Raw genomic sequence first — 19584 nt, 5'->3', positions numbered from 1 at the left:
CCTCTGTCCAAACACTGAGCCCCTGGTGACCAGCCTGAGTCACCAGCTGAGAAGAATCTTGTTCATCAGGTGAGTTTCTCCTAGAGGCTATTGGTGCCCTGCCTGCCAGCGGACCTTGGAAAAGCACCCAGACAAGGTTTCCCAAACCCCTATTTCAGCGATCCAGGCTAGTGTTAGTCCCTTTTACTCAATGCTCTGGTTTCCTTGTGCAGTTCTAGTCTGTGTCATCCCCAGAATTTTGCATAGCTCAGTGGAAGAATTTGCTGCTAAGCCATAAAGGGGAAAAGGGTGATCTTGCTGTGATCTTTGCTTTTGCCCACTAACCTTACATTTATGCAACAAATGGAAGCCTCTCAAGAAGCCCTTCACAGAACCACAGAGACTAGCAAATCACTGTCCCAATGTGACTTTCTATCTCTGCCTAGAAGAAAGAGACTGGGATTGAAACAGTAACAACACTGCTTTGCCTGTCTTCCCCTTTAGGGAGAGGGAGAGAGAGGGGGAAGAAACCTCTGCTCAACTCTGAGAATTCTTATTTATAAACTTTATTTTCTAATAAACATTGTGATTTTTTTTTAGATATAATTGACATATAACATTGTATTTGTTTTAGGTGTATAACGTAATTATTTGGTATGTGTATATATTGCAAAACGATTACCACAATATGTTTAGTTAATATCCATCACTGTAGACTTACACATTTTTTTTTCTTGTGATGAGAACTTTTAAGGTCTACTTTCTTAGCAACTTTCAAATATACAGTACAGTATTGTTAACTATAATCACCAAGCTGTATATTACATCCCATGACTTATTTATAACAGGAAATTTGTACCTTTTGACCACCTTTACCCACTTCACCCACCCCCCACCCCCACCTCTGACAACCACCAATCTAGTCTCTGTCTCTGTATCCATGAGTTACAAGTGTTTTAGTTTCCACATACAAATGAGATCATATGTGGTTACTTTTTAACTAGAGCAATGTAAAGTCAAGTGATGCCTTGACAGGAGAGAAAGAAAGGACAGTGATTTTTCACAAAAGCAAAATGTGTGTGTGCTGGTATGTGTGCATGTGTAGCGTGACAAAATATTTTATGTTCATGCCATTGCATGTTTTATGTGTGAAATTTTGGTTGCCTATCACTTTTGCTAACCCCTGAAGCCTAGAAATAGGCATCTCTGCTGTCTCTCATACAAATCTTCAAATCACTAACCAGAACTGACAATGAAGTGAATTGAAGTTACACAGTACACGCTAGTGTGTGTGATCCCCAGTCCTTCCTGTCTGACCTTGTTCCCTCATCAATATACTTGTGAGATGCATACATATAGTTGCATGAGTTATACATTCTCCTTTTTCATTGATGGGTAGTATTTCACTTTATGAATGTAACATTTAAAACTACGCATTCAATTGCTGGTGGGTACTTAGGTTATTTCCCCATTTCCAGATTGAACATTCTTTTACATGTGTTTTGGTGAGCATAATCACTTAACTGGACAGTACTTAGATGTGGAATTTTGGGAGTCATAGTGTAGGCATACGACTCTTGTAGATACTACTAGACAGTTTTCCAAAATGGCTTTATTCATTTACACCCCTTCCAGCACACATAATAGTTCCAGTTGCTCCACATTCTCATCAACCCCGGGTATTTTCATCTTTTTAATTTGACACATTTGGGTAGACCTGTAAGCAGAGAATCAAACAGGGAAACATCTTTTTTCTTCATTCTTCATAATCGCCAAGGCCACCACAATCCCATTTTCTTCCCTAACCTAGGTTTTCTTGCAGACTTTACAGTTTGACTTCACTGTGTTCTGGGTTTAGCAAAGTCAATCTGTCAGAAGCCTTGTCTTCTGCTCTACTTCCTCTGCCAAGAAGTTCTTTAACCACTGGTACAGATCATTATGCCCTGGAAAGAAGATGAACAGGGACAGGATAAAGTCCTCTGTATAGATAGGTGGGTATCAGAGCTGTAGGGAAGGGAACAGACAAATTCTGAGACTAAGAACATCCTGAAAACACTGGAGCCCCACACAAGGGCTTTATTAATGAACTCTCCCAGGCCAAGTCTTGGCAGACTTTAGCCCTTTGTATCCTTCTCACTCTTCAGTAGGGAGGTCTTTACAGGAGTGTATGACTGTTCCTTGGTGGTGTTTTTATTGTACTTAGCCTGGTGAGAGGTCTCTTGACTACATATGTTTTATCAGTAAATATTAATTGAGTGCCTAGTATGTGTTAAACCCTGGATGAAGTAAGGAGATGCTTACTATTTTGGTAGTTTATACAGAGGTAGAATGGCAATAAAATGGAGAGGCTACAATATGCTAATTAATCAAATTGCCTGTCAGTGAATGATGAGGAAGAACGTAATCACGTGTTTGAGGTAGGATGGGATGAGTTTCAAGTTCTCTTAAATTTACCAGACGAAAGCATTTTATAATTGTAAAAAGAAAGAAGTGCTGTAATTGTCAAAAGAGCATCAAATTGGTTATATAAATTGTGAAACATATGTCATAGTTCTGTTTGTTCCGTGATAATATAAAAATCCGTGTCTCACAGGGAAGGGTCCTAATACCACTCTTAGGGAATCTCTGCCCACCTTCCCACATTTACTAGTCAAGCTCCATGGAATGACTGAATGGAAGGAGGCATTTTAGATTGTCTTCTTACCAATCCAATTCAGACTAGATCTGTTAGAGGATGTTTAATGGTGCTACACAGAGAGTCCATGTCTCTACAAATGGAAGATCCTTCTCAATCTAGATAAATTGAAAGCTTCAATAGTTTTCCCATCAAAAGGAGTAAATATAAAACTCACCCACCAACCCAGGGGGACCAGGACACAGAGACAGCCTTTTATCTCAGAAAGAGAAAGCTGACAGAGAGAAAGGTCATTGCCAAATTTTAGGTATTTGGAAGCAGATATTTCACACATATTGAAGGGCACAGCTCTCCCCAGCAATAGGGTGGATGAGAACTCTATTTTTTAAAACCCTTTAAACTATGAACAGCTTCAAATACACAAACGGAGAATTCTCTGCAATTATAGGAGGAGCCCTGATACCTAAGTGGGTTGACTGACAAAGACAAGAAGAGCAGATATAAATAACCTGAATGTCTGACCATACCTGGGAAAGAAGTATTTAAATTACATGAATAATATAGAAAGTTTGTATTTGAATTTCACCAGGCTCAAGTTGCCTAAATAGTGAATTACACACAGTTATTGTTAGAGGGCATTAACCTCTAAAAACTATTTGACCTGTCAGAGAACAACACTTACATAGTCAGGATGGTTAAAGTGCTTTCTACTGTTGTGTTAATTTTCTATGGCTGTATAACAGTACCACAAACTTAGTCACTTAAAACAACACACGTTTATTAGCTCACAATCTGTAAATCAGAACTCCAGATGTGGTGTAACTGGGTTCTCTGCTTAGGGTCTGCAATGTGTTCTTTCATATACAACAATAGTATTATACACAGCAGTAATAGTATCATACACAGCAGTAATAGTAGTAGAACTCCTTTATGGCTCTAAACCTCTTCCAGTGTGTGTGTGTATGTGAGAGGGGGTTTTTCCATGCATAACCCAAGCAATTATTGAATATCAGCAGGGTGTTAGAGAACTCAATTCTGATGCTATCTGCCCAGAGATAGCACCAGATTCCCCAGGTGAAGGGCTCTATCCTAAAAGACTGACCTCCAACCCCACTCCAGGCACCAGTCACAAGACCCAGGCTGTTACCTGTATTTCTGACCTACCAGCTACAGATTGGAGGTTCCAATGACCTTCCCCTTAGGTGCGATTAATTTGTTAGAGTGACTCACAGAACTCAGAAAAACATTTAATGTTTATCAGTTTAATAAAGGATACCATAAAGGATACAAGTTAACGTCAGATGAAGGGATACATAGGGCAAGGTCCCCAATAACCGAGTTCTATTCTTGTGGAGCCTGGGGCCTGGCTCCATGGCACACAGGAGCATTCTGGTTCCCCAAGCTTAGTCTCCCTGATGAGAAGCAGGATTCAAGAGAGTGATAAGCTCTTCTTGGGTTTTGTGAGGGCTTCCTTACATAGTCATGACTGACTAAATTATTAGCCATTGGCTGATTCAGCCTCCATCCCCTGCCCTTGGGTGGGGGTCCAAAAGTCTCTCATTAACATGACAAAACACCCATTTCACCTTTAAGACTGCAGTGTTTTCAGGAACTGTGGATGAAGACCAAATATACCTGGGAGATATGTATTTGGTCATATGAATGACCAAATGTGTATTTCCTATGATTCATTATATTGCAGAGCCTCACAAGGCTGAAATCAAGATACTGGTTAGGCTTCATTCCATCTGGAGACTTCACAGAAGAATCTGCTCCAAGCTCATTCTTGTTCCTGGCTAAATTCAGTTCCTTGTGTGTGTAGGACTAAGGTCCCTATGTCCTTGCAATCTGCCAGCTGGGGACCTCTGCCAGCTCCTAGAGGCCACCTGCATTCTTTGGGACTTGGAACTAGGTCTCCTCCATCTTCAAAACCAGCCTTGACATGTGGAACCTTCTCATATTTTGAATCTCTCTAACTACCCTGTCTCTGACCTCTAGACCCAGACATAAAGGGCTCCTGTGATTAAGTCAGTCCCATTCAGATAATCTCCCTATCATAATATACTCGTGACCTTAATGGCATTTACAAAATGCCTGTACTGCATCACCTAGATTAGGGTTTGGGGGAAGGTGTAGGAAATTTTGTGCAGGTCTAGAAAATATCAGGGCAGGAAATTTTGGGGGTCACATTACAATTTCTCCAACTACATTGATTTTCAACTTTTGAATCTACCTTAGATTCTACATCAGTGAGTCTCAAATGGAGTTAGGAGCAATTTTGCTCCCCTTTTCCAGGGGAAATTTGGAGGCTTGCTTGGCTGTAGGCCAGAGATACTTCTAATCCATCTATGATGTATAGGAGAACATCCACAATAAAGAATTATCCAGCTCAGGATGTCAGTAATACCAGGGTTGAGAAACCCTGTCTTAAAAAGATCATGAAAAACATTATTATAGTACAGAATTATAGCTATCAACTTCAGCCATGTAAATGTAAAAGTATTAGGCCAAAAATATCCTACCTTTTACCAAACCCTAATCTAGGCTTTGCAGTGTAGGTATTTTGCAAATTCCATTAAGGTCACAAATCAGTTGATCTTAAGATAGGGAGATTATCTAAGTGAGACTGACTTAATCACAGGAGCCCTTTATGTCTGGGTCTAGAGGTCAGAGATGAGGTAGTCAAGAGATTCAAAACATGAGAAGGATTCAACATGTCACTGCTAGTTTTGAAGATGTAGGAGGCCAAGTCTCAAGTTCCAAGGACATGACACAAGATGGAAGATAGAAGGAAAGGAGGAAAAGGAAAGAACAATATGGTATCAATTCCAGAATTAATGGACTAATGGATGGAAGGTGGGTATATTATTCAAAGTTACAAAGATAAAGAAAAATCATAGTGGTAAACTGTCAAGATGAGGAGAGAGAAGGGAAGGGAAATAAGGAGTAAAAAGGAGACAATAGATATCGCCTAGAATTGATAAACAAAGAAATGATACTTTAAGCATTTCAGTTGAAATTATGGGGTTCAGTACCTGCAACCTCAAAATGACACCTTGGCATACTGAATATTTTAAACTGAAGGAGTTTGAAAAAAAAAAGGCAGAATCAGGAAGGTCACTCTGGACCCCTGAAACAGGTCATAAAACCCTCAGGTAAGAGGTGCCCTCTCTTTCCTTCACCTGGAGGAAAGGAGCAGCATCCTCACCTCTGAAGGCAAAGGAACACCAAGAAGAATACTGACAAAGAGGCCTGACTCAGTATTCTTCAGTTTCCCCCAGTTTACCACATACCTCATACTCTCTGACCTATCATATTCCTCACTGAGGCAGATGATAGTAGGACACAGGCAGAAAAAGTTTAGGACTCTTTTAAGTTTCAAAAAAAACCCAACTCAGCCACTTAGACAGACCTCAGCTGCTCTGATTGGTTATGCCCTATGCCGATAAAACTGAGCCACTCAAAAGTTCCCTTAGACCTCAGCTGCTCTGACTGGTTGTGCCCTATGCAAACGCATTTTACTTTCAGCCAATCAGGAGTGAGTTATGATGTCATTAGTTCAGTTCTTTATTGGGGTAGGGGGGGTAGGGGGGTTTCCTCCTCTCAGGAGGCAATGTAAACCCCAACCACCACAGCCCTGACAGCATCCTCCCTTGGAGCCCCTCCTGATTAGCAGGACCTTTCTCTTTCACTCATTAAAAGAGCTTTGCTGGTTGCTCCATACTCTTGTCTGCTGGCTTCATTCTTCGTTGCCTCCAAGACACGATTTTGGGAAAAAAACAGTGTTCTGACCAGTAACAACATTTTAGTGCTATGGTCTGAATGTTTGATCCACACTTCATCAAACCTAGCATAAAATACTCAGGTTTAACTGTTTCTTTGGTCTTCATTTCCTCATGAAGGATCTTGTACCACATAAAACAATAAATTTTGTACTTTTCTCCTGTGACTCTGTCCTTGACAGTTTAAATTTCAGACCTGGTTAGGGTACATAAGAGGGTGAAAGATAACTTTTTCATCCTTTTATACTACCAGAATAACCGAAACTTTTAAAAAGGTTAAAAGAGGTTGCCTGAAAGATGTAGGTTTGAAAATAAGGAGGTTACAGTAAGAGGATGTTTTTCACTATAACTTCTACTGTAATTCTGATTTTTTTTTTACTACATACTTCGTAGTACTTTAATAAAAATGTAATCTAAAAAAACTTTTGGGGGAGGGGCGGAAGATGGCGGCGTGAGTAGAGCAGCGGAAATCTCCTCCCAAAACAACATATATCTATGAAAATATAACAAAGACAACCCTTCCTAGAATAAAGACCAGAGGACACAGGACAATATCCAGACCACATCCGCACCTGAGAGAACCCAGCGCCTCGTGAAGGGGGTAAGATACAAGCCCCGGCCCCGCGGGAGCCGAGCGCCCCTCCCCCCAGCTCCCGGCGGGAGAAGAAAAGGCAGAGCGGGAGGGAGACGGAGCCCAGGACTGCTGAACACCCAGCCCCAGCCATCCGGGCCAGAGTGCAGGGCCCTTGATACTAGAAAAACAGGGCAGCAAGAACAGTAAGCGGGCACTGGAGGCCGGGTGTTGGAGGACATAAGAAAAGCGCGCGACAATTTTTTTTTTTTTTTTTGCTTTTTTGCTGTTTTGTTTTGGCGAGCGCTTTTTGGAAGTCTTAAAGGGGTAGGGACCCAAATACTAGGGAAACAGGGCAGCAAGACCGGCGAGCAGAGGCCTGAGGCTGGCACCGGAGAATAAAGAAAAACGAGCGAACAGCTTTTTTTTTTTAATTAAAAAAAAATTTTTTTTTTTTAAATTAAAAAAATTTTTTTTTTTTCTTTTTTGGTGGTCGTTGTTTTGTTTTGGCGTGTGCTTTTTGGAAGTCTTAAAGGGGCAGGGCGGGTCACTTAATCCAGAGGTAGGGAATCCGGGATCTCTGGGCACCCTAACCCCTGGGCTGCAGGGAGCAGGGAGGCCCCTTACGGAGATAAATAGCCTCCCAGCAGCTCCTGCTCCAACGCCACTCCACCACTTTGGAGTAGCTGCCCGAGCCAGGCCACGCCCACAGCAACAGCGGAGATTAACTGCATAGCAGCCGGGCAGGAAGCAGAAACCCCGTCTGCGCGCAGCTGCGCAGCACAAGCCACTAGAGGTCGCTGTTCTCCCAGGAGAGGAGGGCCACAAACCAACAACAAAGGAAGTCCTTCCAGCCGTCACTCGTCCCAGCTCTGCAGACTATTCCTGTCACCATGAAAAGGCAAAGCTACAGGCAGACAAAGATCACAGAGACAACACCAGAGAAGGAGACAGACCTAACCAGTCTTCCTGAAAAAGAATTCAAAATAAGAATCATAAACATGCTGACAGAGATGCAGAGAAATACGCAAGAGAAATGGGATGAAGTCCGGAGGGAGATCACAGATGCCAGAAAGGAGATTGCAGAAATGAAACAAACTCTGGAAGGGTTTATAAGCAGAATGGATAGGATGCAAGAGGCCATTGATGGAACTGAAATCAGAGAACAGGAACGCATAGAAGCTGACATACAGAGAGACAAAAGGATCTCCAGGAATGAAACAATATTAAGAAAACTGTGTGACCAATCCAAAAGGAACAATATCCGTATTATAGGGGTCCCAGAAGAAGAAGAGAGAGGAAAAGAGATGGAAAGTATCTTAGAAGAAATAATTGCTGAAAACTTCCCCAAACTGGGGGAGGAAATAATCGAACAGACCACGGAAATACACAGAACCCCCAATAGAAAGGATCCAAGAAGGACAACACCAAGACACATAATAATTAAAATGGCAAAGATCAAGGACAAGGAAAGAGTGTTAAAGGCAGCTAGAGAGAAAAAGGTCACCTATAAAGGGAAACCCATCAGGCTAACATCACATTTCTCAACAGAAACCCTACAGGCCAGAAGAGAATGGCATGATATATTTAATACAATGAAACACAAGGGCCTTGAACCAAGGATACTGTATCCAGCACGACTATCATTCAAATATGACGGTGGGATTAAACAATTCCCAGACAAACAAAAGCTGAGGGAATTTGCTTTCCACAAACCACCTCTACAGAACATCTTACAGGGACTGCTCTAAATGGGGGCACTCCTAGAAAGAGCACAGCACAAAACACCCAACATATGAAGAATCGACGAGGAGGAATAAGAAGGGAGAGAAGAAAAGAATCTCCAGACAGTGTATATAACAGCTCAATAAGCGAGCTAAGTTAGGCAGTAAGATACTAAAGAGGCTAACCTTGAACCTTTGGTAACCACGAATTTAAAGCCTGTAATGGCAATAAGTACATATCTTTCAATAGTCACCCTAAATGTTAATGGGTAGAATGCACCAATCAAAAGACACAGAGTAACAGAATGGATAAAAAAGCAAGACGCATCTGTATGCTGCTTACAAGAAACTTACCTCAAACCCAAAGACATGTACAGACTAAAAGTCAAGGGATGGAATGACGTATTTCAAGCAAACAACAGTGAGAAGACAGCAGGGGTTGCAGTACTAATATCAGACAAAATAGACTTCAAAACAAAGAAAGTAACCAGAGATAAAGAAGGACACTACATAATGATAAAGGGCTCAGTCAAACAAGAGGATATAACCATTCTAAATATATATGCACCCAACACAGGAGCACCAGCATATGTGAAACAAATACTAACAGAACTAAAGGGGGATATAGACTGCAATGCATTCATTCTAGGAGACTTCAACACACCACTCACCCCAAAGGATAGATCCACCGGGCAGAAAATAAGTAAGGACACAGAAGCACTGAACAACACAGTAGAGCAGATGGACCTAATAGACATCTACAGAACTCTACATCCAAAAGCAACAGGATATACATTCTTCTCAAGTGCACATGGAACATTCTCCAGAATAGACCACATACTAGGCCACAAAAAGAGCCTCAGAAAATTCCAAAAGATTGAAATCCTACCAACCAACTTCTCAGACCACAAAGGCATAAAACTAGAAATAAACTGTACAAAGAAAGCAAAGAGGCTCACAAACACATGGAGGCTTAACAACACGCTCCTAAATAATCAATGGATCAATGACCAAATCAAAATGGAGATCCAGCAATATATGAAAACAAATGACAACAAAAACACTAAGCCCCAACTTCTGTGGGACACAGCAAAAGCAGTCTTAAGAGGAAAGTATATAGCAATCCAAGCATATTTAAAAAAGGAAGAGCAATCCCAAATGAATGGTCTAATGTCACAATTATCGAAATTGGAAAAAGAAGAACAGATGAGGCCTAAGGTCAGCAGAAGGAGGGGCATAATAAAGATCAGAGAAGAAATAAATAAAATTGAGAAGAATAAAACAATAGCAAAAATCAATGAAACCAAGAGCTGGTTCTTCGAGAAAATAAACAAAATAGATAAGCCTCTAGCCAGACTTATTAAGAAGAAAAGAGAGTCAACACAAATTAACAGTATCAGAAATGAAAAAGGAAAAATCACGACGGACCCCACAGAAATACAAAGAATTATTAGAGAATATTATGAAAACCTATACGCTAACAGGCTGGGAAACCTAGGAGAAATGGACAACTTCCTAGAAAAATACAACCTTCCAAGATTGACCCAGGAAGAAACAGAAAATCTAAACAGACCAATTACCAGCAACGAAATTGAAGCGGTAATCAAAAAACTACCAAAGAACAAAACCCCCGGGCCAGATGGATTTACCTCGGAATTTTATCAGACATACAGGGAAGACATAATACCCATTCTCCTTAAAGTTTTCCAAAAAATAGAGGAGGAGGGGATACTCCCAAACTCATTCTATGAAGCTAACAGCACCCTAATACCAAAACCAGGCAAAGACCCCACCAAAAAAGAAAACTACAGACCAATATCACTGATGAACGTAGATGCAAAAATACTCAACAAAATATTAGCAAACCGAATTCAAAAATATATCAAAACGATCATACACCATGACCAAGTGGGATTCATCCCAGGGATGCAAGGATGGTACAACATTTGAAAATCCATCAACATCATCCACCACATCAACAAAGAGAAAGACAAAAACCACATGATCATCTCCATAGATGCTGAAAAAGCATTTGACAGAGTTCAACATCCATTCATGATAAAAACTCTCAGCAAAATGGGAAAAGAGGGCAAGTACCTCAACATAATAAAGGCCATCTATGATAAACCCACAGCCAACATTATATTGAACAGCGAGAAGCTGAAAGCATTTCCTCTGAGATCGGGAACTAGACAGGGATGCCCACTCTCCCCATTGTTATTTAACATAGTACTGGAGGTCCTAGCCACGGCAATCAGACAAAACAAAGAAATACAAGGAATCCAGATTGGTAAAGAAGAAGTTAAACTGTCACTATTTGCAGATGACATGATACTGTACATAAAAAACCCTAAAGACTCCACCCCAAAACTACTAGAACTGATATCGGAATACAGCAAAGTTGCAGGATACAAAGTCAACACACAGAAATCTGTGGCTTTCCTATATACTAACAATGAACCAATAGAAAGAGAAATCAGGAAAACAACTCCATTCACAATTGCATCAAAAAAAATAAAATACCTAGGAATAAACCTAACCAAAGAAGTGAAAGACTTATACTCTGAAAACTACAAGTCACTCTTAAGAGAAATTAAAGGGGACACTAACAGATGGAAACGCATCCCATGCTCGTGGCTAGGAAGAATTAATATCGACAAAATGGCCATCCTGCCCAAAGCAATATACAGATTTGATGCAATCCCTATGAAACTACCAGCAACATTCTTCAATGAACTGGAACAAATAATTCAAAAATTCATATGGAAACACCAAAGACCCCGAATAGCCAAAGCAATCCTGAGAAAGAAGAATAAAGTAGGGGGGATCTCACTCCCCAACTTCAAGCTCTACTATAAAGCCATAGTAATCAAGACAATTTGGTACTGGCACAAGAGCAGAGCCACAGACCAATGGAACAGACTAGAGAATCCAGACATTAACCCAGACATATATGGTCAATTAATATTTGATAAAGGAGCCATGGACATACAATGGCGAAATGACAGTCTCTTCAACAGGTGGTGCTGGCAAAACTGGACAGCTACATGTAGGAGAATGAAACTGGACCATTGTCTAACCCCATATACAAAAGTAAACTCAAAATGGATCAAAGACCTGAATGTAAGCCATGAAACCATTAAACTCTTGGAAGAAAACATAGGCAAAAACCTCTTAGACATAAACATGAGTGACCTCTTCTTGAACATATCTCCCCGGGCAAGGAAAACAACAGCAAAAATGAGTAAGTGGGACTATATTAAGCTGAAAAGCTTCTGTACAGCAAAAGACACCATCAATAGAACAAGAAGGATCCCTACGGTATGGGAGAATATATTTGAAAATGACACATCCGATAAAGGCTTGACGTCCAGAATATATAAAGAGCTCACACGCCTCAACAAACAAAAAACAAATAACCCAATTAAAAAATGGGCAGAGGAACTGAACAGACAGTTCTCCAAAAAAGAAATACAGATGGCCAACAGACACATGAAAAGATGCTCCACATCGCTAATTATCAGAGAAATGCAAATTAAAACTACAATGAGGTATCACCTCACACCAGTAAGGATGGCTGCCATCCAAAAGACAGAGAACAACAAATGTTGGCGAGGCTGTGGAGAAAGGGGAACCCTCCTACACTGCTGGTGGGAATGTAAGTTAGTTCAACCATTGTGGAAAGCAGTATGGAGGTACATCAAAATGCTCAAAACAGACTTACCATTTGACCCAGGAATTCCACTCCTAGGAATTTACCCTAAGAATGCAGCAATCAAGTATGAGAAAGACAGATGCACCCCTATGTTTATCGCAGCACTATTTACAATAGCCAAGAATTGGAAGCAACCTAAATGTCCATCGATAGATGAATGGATAAAGAAGACGTGGTACATATACACAATGGAATACTACTCAGCCATAAGAAAAGGGCAAATCCAATCATTTGCAGCAACATGGATGGAGCTGGAGGGTATTATGCTCAGTGAAACAAGCCAAGCGGAGAAAGAGAAATACCAAATGATTTCACTTATCTGTGGAATATAAGAACAAAGGAAAAACTGAAGGAACAAAACAGCACCAGAATCACAGAACTCAAGAATGGACTAACAGGTACCAAAGGGAAAGGGACTGGGGAGGATGGGTGGGTAGGGAGGGATAAGGGGGGGGAGAAGTAGGGGGGTATTAAGATTAACATGCATGGGGGGGTAGGAGAAAAGGGAGGGCTGTACAACACAGAGAAGGCAAGTAGTGATTCTACAACATTTTGCTATGCTGATGGACAGTGACTGTAAAGGGGTTTATAGGGGAGACCTGGTATAGGGGAGAGCCTAGTAAACATAATATTTGTCATGTAAGTGTAGATTAGTGATCCCAAAAACAAAACAAAACAAAACAAAAAAGGGCAGTTCCTGTGTGGTAACCTCCAATGAGTTCTACACAAGGGTATAAAGGGCATATAAAAGTGTAGGCAAAGGGTCTGTTTGTGTTTATACAGAGGATCAAAGCCTAATTTGGCCACCCCGAAAATGGACTAAGATACGATATGAAAGAGAACTTCCAACATCAGCACTCTCTGGAAGACTCATGCCAGAAGATGATCATCAAAAAACCCCAACAAAGATCCACGCACTGCTACAGCTGTAGATGCACTCATCCCACCAGCTCCTGGACTTGCCATGGGAATGAGGAAGGAGATATCTAAGCTGGCCTGTGCATACAGTAAAACAACAAAATTGGACTAGATCTATACTGTTGGAACTCAACCAAGAATTTGGAGAAGTGCAAATTGTAGCGCTCCAAAGTCTTACAACTACAAACTATTTATTGTTAAAAGAACATATGGCATGTGAACAGTCCCCAGGAATAGGTTGTTTTAATTTGTCTGATTTCTCTCAGACTGTTCAAGTTCATTTGGACAATATCCACCATATCATAGATAAGTTTTCACAAATGCCTAAGGTGCCTAACTGGTTTTCTTGGTTTCACTGCAGATGGCTGGTAATTACAGGTATGTTTTGCTTATGTAACTACACTCCTATTATGTTAATGTGTGTGCACAATTTAAGTAGTAGCTTAAAACCTATACATGCTGAAGTTACTCTACAAGAAGATATGTCAAAGAAATAATCAATCTTCCCATGTTTTCTTCCGCCTGCTACTTCTATAGCTTTTCTTCTTCCTTCCTAATTACAACCCTTAAATAGAATTCGTGCCTCATATCAAATTTACCGAGTATCATAATTCTTCCAAGTGGTAAAGATACCTCAAGACAAATGCTGGACATAGAAGCTACAGGGCATAAATATGCAAAGAAATAAAAAGCTAACCATTTCAAACAATAAGGCTTCTCTCTCACTTACCAACTTTACATTTCCCTGTATGGCCCCAGAAGATGACTGGTTAGCCGGAGACGGGTAAGATTCCTCAAGGGAGGAACAACCTAAGACAGGCACAGTCGCAGGGGGGTCATCAGGTGAGAAATTGGGGATCAACAGAGGTGAGGCTTAGAACCTCACCCCCCCGTTCTGAGAGAAATCTTCTGCATACGTGGATGTTTTATTGCCCTTGTCTAGCTTGGATTAACACATAGTCTGCAGGCACACACCTGATCATCTACATTTGCTCTCTTGCAACACTAAACTATGTTTTCTACCTTTATCTTGTATCTACCTACCACTTCAGCATTTTATTAAAAATAATAATAATAATAAAGAGAGAAATGTGGTATCCACATATAAATCAAGTATAAAAACCAAATGAGTATTCATATTTGAACTGTTTATAGTTCATAATGCATGAGCAAAACCAAAAGTTTCTGTGATGACTGCCCTTGTACTGTTCACTGTGTAACTTATTCATTATGTAAGAATTTGTTCTCCATGTCAGAACTTGTTTGTTGTGCCTCAGAAGATTGGAGACTGACGAGGGTTAGGCTTGGGGTGGATTAATGATTGTGCATTGAGCATTGACTCCCCTATACAGAATTTTATTGTCGTTAACAACCATTTGATCAATAAATATGAGAGATGCCCTCACAAAAAAAAAAAAAAAAAAAAAAAAAGGACAAACTTCCAATGGTAAAATAAATAAGTAACCGGGATGTAATGTATAGCATAAGGAATATAGTCAAGATATTGTAACAGCTTGGTAGGGTGATAGCTGGAACCTAGAATTATGTATATAAATGTTTTATCACTGTGTTGTACACTTGAAACTAATGTAATGTAATACTGTGCGTCAACTACCCTTCAATAAAAAATAATTATTTATATAAAAAAAAAAACTTTGGGGGTTAACCTTATGATCTAATCATAGTATAACAATATTAGCAACACAATGTTTTAATAGGCATTGTAAAATGGATAAAAAGGATATCCTATAAAATGTAATTTCTTTAAGAAGCTGCTCTCCCATAAACACAGTCCCCACACAAAGTTTCAATTATTTGCATTGCATAAAGCAAAAAGTTTAAAATATAGCATATAAACCTACTGTCATTATAACTATAGAAAACATGTAGAATTATGGATTTGGACTGGAAGGAGAGACAAAATATTAAATAATTCAAGTTGTGGGTTGGGAGGATTAGGAACCAATGTTTTTATTTTATCTTTTCATAACTGTTGGTTATTATGATTAATTTTAAAACTTGATTTATTTTTAAGTTACTCTCATATTATTATTTTATTAATTCCTTTTTATTTAATGTTGCTTTTTTCAGCTTTTAGAGCCTGTAATTTGGTGACGCTAGATGACAGTACTACAAGACTAAAAAGGAATATTTAGTGCTATGGTCTGAATGTTTGGTCTGAAATTCATATGTTGAAATCCTAATCCCCAAAGGTGGTGGTATTTTAGTAGGTGGGTCTTGGAGACATGCTGAGGTCAGGAGGGTGGGCCCCTCGTGAATGGGATTAATCCTTTATGCAGAGGTTCCAGAGCGCCCCTAGTGCTTTCTACTACGTAAGAAGCTGGCAGTCTGCAACCCAGAAGACGACCGTCACCAGACACAGTCTCCAGAACTGTGAGAAATAAATGTTTGTTGTTTATAAGTCACCCAGTCTCTGGTATTTTGTTAGAGCAGCCCAAACCAACTAAGACACGTAAGAACCGTTTTCCTCAGGATCACCTGTATATTTAAAAAGCATGATGGGACTGTGTGGAAGAATGCTGTACTTTTGGACAAAATAGGTCTTTAAGTTGAAAAGAAGAATGTGGGGAGGGAGACTTTTCGAAACAAAGGCTATAAATAGTGGGCCATTTCCTCTACTGCTGAGTGTGAAACTCAGTACATCCAGGTTGGGGCCTATTTTTAATCTATGAAGATGGTTTTTGCCAGTATCATCACCAATACTGCCAGTAGTAACATGTTTTAATTCCAGACTTCCTAGGACAACTGGGAATTCCCAGGCATTCCCCAGCCCTTTGAGAAGCACCAGGGGCCAAGACCCTTATCTGAACTCCTCTCCCTCTGCCCCACCCCTATGTCCACATCTCCTAGGGTCTACTGCTGGGGCTGATCTGAGAACTGGGAAGGGGATTGTCTCTGCCACTCCCTCTGACCTTGTGCAAGTCATTTTACCTCTAAGAACCTCTGAGTTCCTCATCCATAAAGTAGAAATATCAATACAAAACTCACAGGATTGTTGATGACAACAAATAAATCACATGCTAAATTAGTATTAGGAAAAAACTATTTGGTGATATTTTAACCTACATCAGGCTCAGTTCCTCTGCGTGCCCCATTATTACCTCCAAGTCATCCTGGCAACACCATTGCTTGAAACCCACCAGCAGGGAGGTGCAAGACACCTGACACCTGGTGAAGTGGGCCCTGTGCCTGCCGTCTGATGGCTGGCTATGGAAGCTCAGTCTTACTATACATCTCGGAGACTCTGTGGACAGTAAGGAGACAAAAAGAGGAGCCATGCCATGGGAATCGACCCATAGGAGTGGGAAACGTGGATTAGGAGTTGAAAGATGCAGACTTCTTTGTTCAGGAAAGTGTAAAATCATCCCACAAGCAACCCAAGCCTGGGCCACCCCCTAGTGCTCCAAGAAATGACTGTGGTTGGCAGATGGCTCCTAGAGCAAAGCAGACATTATTTTTTCATCATCAGAATTTATCAATGCAAACAACAGTAGTTACACTAGACGTTTTAAAGCGATATTCAGCTAAAACTTTTCTGTCGAAAATGAATTTCAATGTTCATGAACTCAATGCATGCAGTAAGAAATATACAAACTCACATAGAAAGCATTTTCACCAAAAATGTTAAACCTGAATGTGATCAAGAGAAAACAAACCCAGAATGTAGAACAGATTCTGGCCCTAAACTTTTTCAAAAAGTATATACCATAGAAAGAAAGAAAAGAAAAAAAAGCAGAGGGGCTTTCTTAGATTAAAAGATACTAAAGAACTAGAACAATCAATTGAAGCTTAACTGAAATAAAAACCTAGATAAAATGCTCTGCAAATAGTTGGGAGAATTTAAATGTGGCATACATACATACATACGTGTGTGTGTGTGTAAATATATATATATTAAATATGATGGAATTGTTGTTAGATATAAAGCTGATAATGGGATTATACAGAAAATGTCTTTATTCTTGAGGGATGCTAAGTTGTAACACTAAAAAAGATTTAGGAGTTAAGTAGTATGATGTTCACAACTTATTTTCAAATGGTTTAGCAAAAAATTATTTATATATGTATATATAATGTTTTATATATACACAAAGAAGAGAGGAATTGAGTGTGGCAAAATATTAATAATTACTAATCTAGGTGAAAGGTATACAGGTTTCATTGTATTATTCTTTCAACTTCTCTGTAGGTTTGCAAAACTTCATAATAAAAAAATTGGAAGAATGTATCTGTATACTTCTCTTGAAATATTATATAAAGATACATACTATCTTTTCATTGTTCAGTTGAGTATAGTACAGCCTACATTTGCATACTGTGCACTTGTTTTCTTAAAATATACATATTTTGTTTTGCGCTGATGGCTCCCAGTAAGGAACATTCACGTGATCAGTGTATGACCAACCGTGGCCGCGTTCACCTCAGGAATCATCTGTGTGGATTCACTTGTAACCCCGCTAATAGGGAGTTTTATGGCCGTGTGCTTTCTGCTTCTCCTGCTGTGCCCCTTTACTGCTCCCCTTGCCGTGGTGTTGCCTCTTGTGGCAAATGCTGCCTTTAGCATTTTTCTTGGCTGCTTGTTCTTTCATCCACCGCTTCATAACATGATTGTGCGGGCTGACACAGATTCTTCTGCGCTTGACATGAAGGCTGCCAAGAAGGAAAGAAAAACATCACTGATAGAAAGTACAAGTAAAAATGTAGTGATTCATAGGCAGTTCCCCCATTTAGATACAGCGTCCTCTTAGAAACTGAGTCCTAAAGCTGAGCGCCGCAAGTTGAAGTTAAACTTACTACACTGCTTTCCTCAGACATCAGCAGAGAGTACTAAAAGGAGAAGAAGGAATTGGAAGAGGAGGGAGAGGAGAGGATGGGGAGTGGGGAGCAGGAGGGGGAAAAGGGGGGATATTAAACATTCTAGGCTTTTTTAACATTTTAATATAATATCAATCTATAGAACATCTCATATTTTGTTTTCATTTTCTTTGCTCCATATCAAATGTTGACATGGGGGTGGGAGAACCCTAAAGCAGAATTTACAATTTCTGGTAACCAGAAGAATTTCTTGTTACAAGAGATGTGACTTTTAATTTCAAATAGATGCCATCCAATCTTATAAAATCTTGCAAATCCTGATGGTTCTGTGTCTGGATAAATTGAACCCCCTGATCCTGTTATTTGGGGGGAAACCCTGGGGGATACAAGGTAGGCTGCCACTGCTCCAGATGACCAGAAGGAATCACCAGCTATCGTGGGGACTCTTAAAAGGGAGGAAAAGTTGGCAAAGGTTTGAAGGAGCTTAAGTGTAATAAAGCCAGCATGTGGGAATCTAAGTTTGAAGGAACTGAGGTATCTTTTTTTTTTTAGGTATGATTGATATACACTCTTATGAATGTTTCACATGAAAAAACAATGTGGTTACTACATTCACCCATATTATCAAGTCCCCTCCCATACCCCAATGCAGTCACTGTCCATCAGTGCAGCAAGATGCCAGAGATCCACTATTTGCCTTCTCTGTGCTACACTGTTCTCCCCGTGATCCCCCACACCATGTGTACTAAACATAACACCCCTCAATCCCCTTCTCCCTCCCTCCCCACCCACCCTCCCACACCCCTCCCCTTTGGTAACCACCAGTGCATTCTTGGAGTCTCTGAGTCTGCTGCCATTTTGTTTGAAGGAACTGAGGTATCTTAATAGGAGGACAATACATTCTCTAGTGTCTTGGTTTGAGAGGTCTTCAAAAGAAAAGCTACTTCTCACTTTGGCCAGCTGGCCTCCTTTTTAGCTTTAGAGGAGAAAACCTGGCTGTGGCATTAATACAAAGAAAAAACAAACAATCAAAAAGAGCTGAGGAGTTCTACCCCTTCCAAAGGACTAAAACTCTCTTCTCTCCCTGTGGTGTCAGCAAGAACCAGAGCCACCATCCAGTGGAGAAAGACTCCACTGCCCTCCAGACAAGCCCACAGGTTACACAGGAGACGAGCAGGACTCAGCGCCAGTATTTCGAGGGGAGTGAGCGGCTTCAGGGATGAGCAACGGCTGAGGAGAGAACTGGCTCAGGGAACACAGACAGAAGACCCAAGGAGGCAGAGAGCCACAGGAAAACAGACAGCAGCTCCCAGGGGCACCCTTTCAGCAGCCCATCCACTGAGGCCTCAGCCTCTCAGTGTAATACAAGGGACAAAATCAGCTACCAGATTACAGCTCCCACATCCAAGATGCTCCAAGATCCT

At 40.4% G+C, this 19584-nt stretch overlaps 1 protein-coding gene across 2 annotated transcripts in view; it reads right to left on the bottom strand.

The window, feature by feature from the left end:
- Positions 1 to 529: 529 nt before the first annotated feature.
- Positions 530 to 19584, bottom strand: part of CCL28 (C-C motif chemokine ligand 28) — a 43540-nt gene continuing 24485 nt past the window's right edge. Inside the window, exons 3-4 of one of the 2 annotated variants that reach the window (XR_008995040.1) lie at positions 17751 to 17995; positions 530 to 1922 (exon numbers count right to left, since the gene is read on the bottom strand). Coding sequence is in view for 1 of the 2 variants with exons in the window: in XM_036910919.2 (XP_036766814.2) it covers positions 17803 to 17995 (193 nt within the window). In the remaining variant the exon portion in view is untranslated. The remainder of the gene's footprint in view (positions 1923 to 17750; positions 17996 to 19584) is intronic. The other variant, XM_036910919.2, reaches the window with a different exon arrangement.

This window comes from Manis pentadactyla, chromosome 2 (assembly GCF_030020395.1).
Source record: "Manis pentadactyla isolate mManPen7 chromosome 2, mManPen7.hap1, whole genome shotgun sequence".
Classification (NCBI taxonomy): Eukaryota; Metazoa; Chordata; class Mammalia; order Pholidota; family Manidae; genus Manis; species Manis pentadactyla.
This window is presented reverse-complemented; position numbering and strand designations above follow the sequence as displayed.